The sequence below is a fragment of the Eschrichtius robustus genome, chromosome 13 (assembly GCF_028021215.1).
Source record: "Eschrichtius robustus isolate mEscRob2 chromosome 13, mEscRob2.pri, whole genome shotgun sequence".
In the NCBI taxonomy this organism is placed as follows: Eukaryota; Metazoa; Chordata; class Mammalia; order Artiodactyla; family Eschrichtiidae; genus Eschrichtius; species Eschrichtius robustus.
Window position 1 is genome coordinate 92,485,115 of NC_090836.1, and position 8,827 is coordinate 92,493,941.

The 8,827-nt window shown below is 39.3% G+C and overlaps 1 protein-coding gene across 6 annotated transcripts; it reads right to left on the reverse strand.

Moving 5' to 3' along the window:
• Positions 1–1,339: 1,339 nt before the first annotated feature.
• Positions 1,340–8,487, reverse strand: LOC137775148 (protein HP-20 homolog). 6 transcript variants are annotated; one of them, XR_011075982.1, is made up of 4 exons: positions 8,437–8,487; positions 6,175–6,424; positions 3,649–3,709; positions 1,340–1,855 (listed from the first exon to the last, which is right to left on the reverse strand). XR_011075982.1 is itself a non-coding variant. In XM_068560810.1 (3 exons), exons 1-3 carry the CDS (start codon positions 5,959–5,961, stop codon positions 1,377–1,379), a joined length of 597 nt encoding a protein of 198 aa, XP_068416911.1. In that variant the 5' UTR covers positions 5,962–6,035; the 3' UTR covers positions 1,340–1,376. The 6 variants fall into 6 exon arrangements, 1 of the variants encoding a protein (XP_068416911.1); XR_011075983.1 differs by having other exon boundaries at positions 6,115–6,424; XR_011075980.1 differs by lacking the exon at positions 6,175–6,424.
• Positions 8,488–8,827: the final 340 nt, after the last annotated feature.

Genomic DNA, 8,827 nt, shown 5'->3' on the forward strand with positions numbered 1-8,827 from the left:
TAGAGGTGATTGTGGACATATTATTTTAGTTCTCAATCTGCAAGCTTACATTTCCAGGGTGAGATGTTCTGTATGTAACTTTTCGTTAGTCACTATGAGATTAAGAAAATTCCCTTCTATTCTTATTTCCTAACAGATTTTAAAATTATTAATCAGTTCTGATTTTTTTAAGCAAGTGCTTTTATTGCCCTTTTAAATGACTATGTAATCTTCTCACTGAATTTGTAAATATGATAAAGGGTTCTTCCAGCCAGGAATGTGGGTTTAGGGACAAGAAGAAAGTATGACCTTGGTAGCTGTGAGAAGAGTGATGTTTAAGTGAATAGAATCTATTTACCAAAATTCCACAGTTCCGAAGGAGGTAAAGTTAGGGCTGGTCAATGACTGAATTTTTGTCAATGGCATGCAAGCAAAAACCCTGTGACCCATCTCTCGGCCTTGCCCATTAAAAACACCTTTCACGAGACTCTCCAGGATCTTTCCACTTTTGCTGTCTTGACACAAGAATAATGGAGAGCTCATAAGCCACATGTCAAAGATGGCAGAGCCACAAGATGGAAGGAGTCTGAGTCCCAGAATCACTGTTTAGGAGAGATTCATCCCCCAGTACAGAATATCAATATTGGAATTTTAATGAGTGAGAAGTAAACTTCTATTGAGTTAAGCTGTTTTTCCCTGTTTCATTAATTAATGTTCCTTTAAATCATACACTATTTCCCCAAGTTTTTGTTGTTATGGAAGGAGGGTAAACCCTATCATTATCGTAAGCAGAATAATGGCAGTGTGTTTTACTTCAACCCTCTTTAACTGTAAAAATGATCTGACAGAATTTCCAGTGTGAATGACAGAAGAGGAAAGCATTAGAGGGATAAGGAGGGGCACATGGTGAAACTTGTCAATTAGTTGGAGAAGTAGATTGGGGAGAGGGAGGGACCGTGAGCCTGTTTCCCTTGGATAAAAGGTAAGACTTTCTTTTTTTTTTTTAATTTTTTGGCTGTGCCACGCAGCGTGTGGGATCTTATTTCCCCAACCAGGGATTGAACCTGCACCCCCTGCATTGGAAGTGCAGAGTCTTAACCACTGGACCTCCAGGGAAATCCCGTCCCTTGGATAAAAGGATTTCCATCCAGTAATGGGGGTCTGGGGACAAAGAGGCAGAATGGCCTTGGTAAATATTAAAAAGTGATTTAAGTGAAATAATGTCATGATTTCTGGAACAGAATTCTAAGGCCCAGTTCCACTGTGACCAAATCTACCTGTTCTTTCATATAAATATAGAATGTAAAAAAATTCCAAAATGCTAAGGAAAGGAAAGCCCAAGAGGCCAAGATATAGTGCATATTTATTTATTTGTTTGTTTGCTTTAGACAGCAAAATCATAAGGGATTTGTCTTCGCTATATAGAGAGGCCAGAACCATGTCAGGAAACCAGAGAAATAGATTGTAACTGTGGCTTGCTCCGGCTCCTCGGTTTCCACTTCTTCTTCTAGCCACACCTTCTTGTCTACGCTCAGTGGCAGGGTCAACATGCCAGAGAGATTCCTGGACTCTTTGGTGGAGACCTGATGCTTTTCTAAGACAGAACTTTTGTTCCTCATCAGCCGAACGATCACCGTGCTGTGCTGGAGCTCCACATCAAAGAGGAAATGGGAATTTCCTGGCACCCTGCATGTGAAGACCCCAGTGTCCTCCTGTAAGTCTCTCTGGGCATTGTACAGGACCTCTTTGAAGGTAACAGGCTTCAAAGGTGAAGGCAGCTTGTCACTGAGCTTCGCAGTGAAGGCGGACGTTCTGTTGCACGGGCATTTTACACTTGGTCCTGGAGGTCCTGGCAATCCTGGTAAACCTGGTATCCCTTGGAAAAATGGAGAAGACCCAGTAAGGAGGTCATAGCATCCAATAAAAAGATGGTACCTCAGTTGATGTATGAAACCACCACTTTTTTGTTATAACATCATGGTTAAGAGATTGATCTTTGGTGTATGATTAAATGGTTACAAGTCACATCTCTGAAATTGACCAGCTTTGTAATCTTGCTAAAGTTAATTAATGTTTCTGGGCTGTATTTCCTCATCTGAAAATAATATTACTGACTTCTCATGTGACTATTGTGAAGTTGTAATGAGACAATGCATTTAAAATACTTGTAGTGCCTACAAAACATTAAGCCTTACAGGAAGACATGTATGGCATGATCTCACTTATAAGTGGACTTTAAAAAGCTGAACTCATAGAAGCGGAGAGTAAAATGGTGATTGCCAGAGACTGGGGGTGGGGGAAAAGGGGAGATGTTGGTCAAAGGATACAACGTTTCAGTTATGTAAGATGAATAAGTTCTGGAGATCTAAGGGATGGCATGGTGACTATAGTTGATCAGATCCATTGAAAATTCACGATTCTTGGCATAAGGTAGTGAGAATGCAGGCGTTTCTACTCCCAGCTCCTCTCTTCACCCTGCCATGGCTCTATTTCTTCCCTTTTCTTTTACTCAAATACACACAGAGGAGGGAAATGGGGAGATGTTGGTTAAAGGGTACAAAGTGTCCATTATGCAGGATGAGTAATTTCTGGAGAGCTAACGGACAGCATGGCGACTATAGTTAACAATGTTGTATTGTATGCTTGGAATTTACTAAGGGAGAGTAGATCTTAAATGTTCTCAGCACACACACACACACACACACACACACACACACACACACACCTCATTATTCTGAGGTGATAGATACATTAATTAGCTTGATAATCATTTCACAATGTACGTATATATCAAAACATCACCTTAAATATATATAATTTTTGTCAGTTAAAGCAATCAAATGTTAACATATGTTAAGTATTATTAATTCTGTTGGCCTCCAATTGTTTGATAAGACTCTGTACTTCCTGGGATAATTTAGGGAAATGTAACAATAAATGGCAAGCAATGTGATTTTCTGATAGTATATGGATGATAATGATCCTATATATCATTTCACCCTGATTTGGGTGGGACTAGTTCTTGCTAATGATTCTAATCTCACTGAGGATGAGGACAAATAAAAAGGCCTGGGTGTCTAAGTCTGGGAACCAGAAACCTTTGGATTACCAAATCTAATCCTTGAGACCATCCCATAAGAGATGACACACAGTTGTGAGCTTTCCTGAGAGTCCCCTCGTGGTCCAGTCTCACTGGCTACAAAGAAGTAACCAGGACAGAATCTAGGAAGAATCTTGCTTCATATTCAGGTGCTCATTGGGCATCACCCTTTTCGTAATAACTAAGTTTGGAGCTCTAAGTGCCCAATGAAATCCAATTCTTGTGATGACACATGATGCCCTGCTACACTTACTAACCCCTACGTTTTTCTTGTTGCTTATCAGACAGTTTAATCCATGATACTAACTGTTACTCAGCACATCTTCCCACTATGACTAACCCACATGGATCACAGCCCGCTGGTACTAAAACTAGGCCAGTCTCTCTTGTGCCCTGTGATTTGGGCTCTGGTCACCCTGCCTTGGGACCCAATCCTACAGCTGATTATTTTCTCTGCATTCTTTTCATCCTTAATGCCTCATGCTCCTGAGCCTTTGAGGATTATGACTTTCCTACCAAGAATATGAAATGAGAGGGGCAAATGAGAGGCAGAAGGATATATTTCTCACCTCTCAAACCTGGAGGTCCTGGATATCCTGGTGGCCCTGGAGGTCCGGCACATCCTTCTTTCTGAAAGACAGCAGTTTCCATTAGGATGATGTTGACCAATATCTGGATGTCTTGATTAAAGAAACAAACAGAGGTTTTTTTCTGTTCTTTGTTTTTGTTTTGTTTTGTTTTTATGTGAAGGCTGGATAGGTAGAGTTGCGACCTGGTCCAGGAAAGGTATCATCTCTAGAATTAAATTCGTGGACTCAAATATCATTCTTACCCATACTAGTAAACTGAGCAGGTTACTCTCTGAACTTCAGCTAGAGTTTGTTAACCCCCCCCTTCATTATCACTTAATATATAGCAGTAATTATTCCATTAAAATTGTTTCTGAATCCTGAATGGTCAACCTTTTTTTTCATCCACCTTTGAATTGATAGCACATAGTAAGCACTTGATAACATTTCTTGAATTAAGAAATGATTTATTCTTATTAAAGCCTGTTATATATTGAGTGCTTATTATGGAAAAGATATTGTGCTAGAAACATCATATCATTAAGTTTTCATGACGTGCCTGGTATTTTTGTTGTAAGCATCTTTGCCACAAACGTTATCACCACAAACATTTTTTTGCCACGTAACTAATTGTCCGTAAGGCAATTTTGCCATAAAAGATAAAATAACTGGTTAACAGTTGTTTGGTTTTATTTCTCCACTGACTCAGTACTCCCATTTTTATATTATATAAATCTTAGCCCTCGTAATGGTCCTGATAGTGGTGAGTAGGCATGGTGGTCTTAAAACAGTGTATGATAACAACTACATATAGAAACTTGAGAGAAAATATGGGGAAAAAATTTACTGGAAGTGTGAAATAAGAGAGTGCAAAGCCAGGTTGCATACTATACCAGAAAATGACAACACATCAGTTTGCAAATCCTTGGGTGATTTGAAGGCACAGAGTTGAACCAGCATTTCCCATAGAACTTTGGAACGTCTATCAACGGACGTGTGACACAATGCTGAGAACAACCACCGTGTAGAGGCTTGCACAACGCAATGCAGAACTCAGTTACAAATATGCATCCTAGTGTTTGGAAACTGATACCTCTCTTAATGAAGGAGGAAATTTTAGCAAAAAAGAAAAAGCGTGATGCTGAATGAAGAGACAAATCTGAAAACAAAAAGAGCAAACAAACAAAAAAAAAGTATAAAATACTGTGAAAGACTTGGAAGACAAGTGCTTTGGTACAACCTACAAAGTAAAATCAGTTATTTGCATGGTATTGCCATGAATCTGCACACATTTTTTTAAAAAATTTTATTTATTTATTTATTTATTTATTTATTTATTTATGGCTGTGTTGGGTCTTCGTTTCTGTGCGAGGGCTTTCTCTAATTGCAGCAAGTGGGGGCCACTCTTCATCGTGGTGCGCGGGCCTCTCACTATCGCAGCCTCTCTTTGTTGCGGAGCACAGGCTCCAGATGCACAGGCTCAGCAATTGTGGCTCACAGGCCTAGTCGCTCCGCAGCATGTGGGATCTTCCCAGACCAGGGCTCGAAACTGTGTCCCCTGCATTGGCAGGCAGATTCTCAACCACTGCGCCACCAGGGAAGCCCTGCACACATTTTTAATGTATTCAAATATTTTGTATTTCACAATAAAGTCTTTCGAATTTTGTTATTCATTTCTTATGTTTCATTATGTTCTTTTTAATGTCTCTCTTTTATCTTTCATTATTTTATCTTTTACAGGAAAATTGCCTTATGATAAATTCGTTATGGGGCAAAAATGTTTGTAGTGAAAATGCTTGCGGCCAAGAAGCTGATAGTGAAAGTACCTAGAACCGTTCGTTACATCCCTACAAGGTAAGGTTCCTATTCCATTTTACAGATTAGTAGTTTGAGATTCAAAGAGGTGATCCTACTTATTCTCAACCAGATTGCTAGTTAGTTACAGCCTGAGACAAGATTCTAATTCCAGGCATTCTGAATTAAGAATCAGTGTTCTTAACCATAAGTGTTTTAAATAAGTTACTTAATTGTTAGCCAGTGCCCCTGCCCTCTCGTTTCTCCACACTCTGCCCTTGGCTTTCACTTTTCTTGTCCAGCCAAGGCTTATAGCACAGCAACCCACAAGAAGCACCTTGAGTTGGATGGCATTCATCCTCTATGTTTATTCTCTCTCCCCCAGAGAAATCATGTCAGAAAACCCATTTTTGGCACTAGGATATTCACACCTCTATTAACAAAATGACACCCTCCCTCCACCCTCTTGCAAGCACTTGAACCCCTTCCCACAATCCGTGTCCGTCTCCTACCAGCCATTCTCAAGACGAAGTCTTTCCTTTGTGGGGGTAGGTTTCTCTCAGATTTCTTTCTGAAATGCCTAGCTGTGTGTCTGAGGCCTGGGCTCCTGTCACTGTTCACTCTGTCAAGACCTTAACTAAATGGTCCAAAGTTGCCTATTCAAATATTTACCTCTGGTCCAAACTGGGACAACAAAAATTAATGTTTAATGACAAGGTGGATTCAGGTCACCTGCTCTCGCTGATTCTGGATCTTAGGCTCGGTAGAGTTGTCAACTACAAGTCCTAGGTCATTTTCAGATTTCCCTTCCAGCAGGTCTATTATGGGAGCAGCTGTCAATACATAAAAGGCCAACGTAAAGAGGCCATTTCTCCTCCTGCTCTGACTTCTTTCTGAAGACTTAATTCCTTATGCTCAACCACACATCTGGAGTCATCACAAACCATTTTCTGGACAGGAAGCCAAATGCAGAGCAGAAAGTCTAGAATTGAGGGCAATTTCCAGTGAGAATAATGTGCAAGGAGAAACCAACATTAAGTGAAACATAATTAAATAGTCAAACAAATGTAAAGCATGCAGTGCTAATTAATATTAGTTACCATTTTAATATGCATGGCACTTCTTTTGATATTAATAACAATCTCATAAGGAAAATATCTGTATTATACCATATTTTACACAAATCAAACTATTTATATAATACTCCATATTCTTTCCTATTAACCTTATTTTATTTTTTCCCCCTGGAATTCGTATGCTCCTGAGCTTTGATGAACTTATCTAAAGTTTGGGTCAAAAGTCTCCTTTAGTGTCTATATCAAATATACAAATGTATGGGAAGAGGACATTTTTATAAGGAGAAGAAATTAGAAGTTAATTCTGAGTTAGTGTAGGGGATAACTCAGCATTGAGCATAGCACAGTAGGTGAACTATAATTAAAAGTGAATAATTTCTAGTTATTTTTCGGTAAACCACCACTTGACTGAGTACAAGGCCAAATGGCATATCGATGGTTGTCAGAGAGAAGAATAAAATTGACTGACCTACCAGTGGACTGTAAATGTCCAGGAAGCAACCCAGAACATGTAGGTGAATGAATCCTCTGACTTCACTTCCAGAATATTTTTGCAAATAGATTGTTGAAGAGTTGTCATGACTTTGCTTTTGTATAAGATATGATTGAGATTTGTAAAAAAAATCTATGCTGTACTAAGGACCTAGGTAATTGATGATAGAGATTTCCTCCATCAAATAAGGTTAGAACTTGACCTTATATATAATAAGGTGGGGAAACATTTCCTCATCTTCCCATGTGGCCCTAAAATTCTGTTTGGAGAGACTACTTCTTGTTGGGGAGAGTCCTTGCTAAGAATATGTGTTTTGATATGGTTGCAGCTGGAGCCAAGACCACAGGGAAGAGAACTAAATGAACATGCATGTACCAGACATGATTTTCAGACCATAAATATGATGTTAACAGTAGCTTTTTGGGCAGATGTTCTTTATCAAGTTGAAGAAGTTCCCCTTTATTCCTAGGTTGCTGAGAGTTTTTATTGTGAATGGGTGTTGAATTTTGTCAAATAATTTTTTCTGTATTAATTGATATAATCATATGATTTTCTGCTCTATTTTTAAGACAGTTTATAATGTTAGTGATTAACACACTGTGGTTTTGGCAGAGGGATATAAGCATACATCAATGGAACGTAAAAGAAAGTCTACATATAAATCACACACGACCAACCTATTTCACAAAGTTGCAAAACCAATTCAGTAGAGAAAAGATAGAATTTTCAACAAAGGATGTTGGAACAATGGGTAGTCGAAAAAACTAATGTTAACCTAAACCTCACGCCTTATACAAATATTAACTCTAAGTAGATGATAGATCTCAATGTAAAGTGTAAAACTGTAGTACTTTTAGAAGAAAGCATAGGAGAAAATCTTCCCAATTTTGGGCTAGGTAGAATTCTTAGACATGACACCAAAAACATAAATCATAAAAGAAAAAAAATCGATAAATGGACTTTTTGGGAAAGAAAAATTGATTAGCAATTGTTCAAATCCGCCCTTTGGAACTCAGGGAAGGTCATGGAGGCTGGAGTCTTGCCTACAAAAAACGGGGGACAAAAAAAAGCCTTCCGTGCTCAGGACCCCACAGGGCCCCCACACCTTGGTTTCACCCAGACTTCTGACCCATGGAAACTATGAGATAATAAATTGGTGCCTTTTAGCTGCTAAATTTGTGGTAATTTCACGTCAGCAATCAAGAACCACATAGGACTTGTAGTTTTCATGCTTTTCCCACTGGCATCCTTTAATTCTTTAGCTTCTGTCTTTGTCAATGTCAAGGAGAAAACCCAAGCTCATAAACCCAGTGAACACCTCTGGTCCTATTCTGCAGGTAGGAGGAGAAATAGGGGGAGCTGGGTCCACATTCTGGGGCTGGTATGTGGCTAAAAAAGGAAGAGATCCAGGGAGAGTCCACTTACCTCAACAGTCAGATCCTAGTCTTCAGCCAACAACTCACTGCCAGAGGTATGTGGAGGGAAGGACCCCGGTTTGAATGTCAATCGCCCTAAATTCTCTCTGGTTAAAAATTAACCAGTCCATGAACCTCAGGAGAGATAAGAAATCAAACATTTTTTGAAATCAATTGATTTAATCAGCCCTCCTAAACCTTTCTAAATGAAGCTCATGAGATGGGAACAGAGACATTGAGAAGCTTTATGGTTGGTCAAGTTTCTTTTCACAAGTCAGGATGCCTGGGGGTGGCGGTAGAGGGGAACTCTCTTCATGGGAATTACAGGTAAGGGTCCCTCACAAAGACAGCAATGTTAAAGCCCTTTACTTTGTTTCAAGCCTGATTCTAAGTTTTTAATA

What these genes read in the sequence shown, in the direction of transcription:
- LOC137775148 (XM_068560810.1), bottom strand. An exon ending in AGGACCTCCAGGTTTGAGAG is followed by an intron (nt 1,856 to 3,648) that starts GTGAGAAATATA and finishes CATTTTTCCAAG; the next exon opens with GGATACCAGGTTTACCAGGA.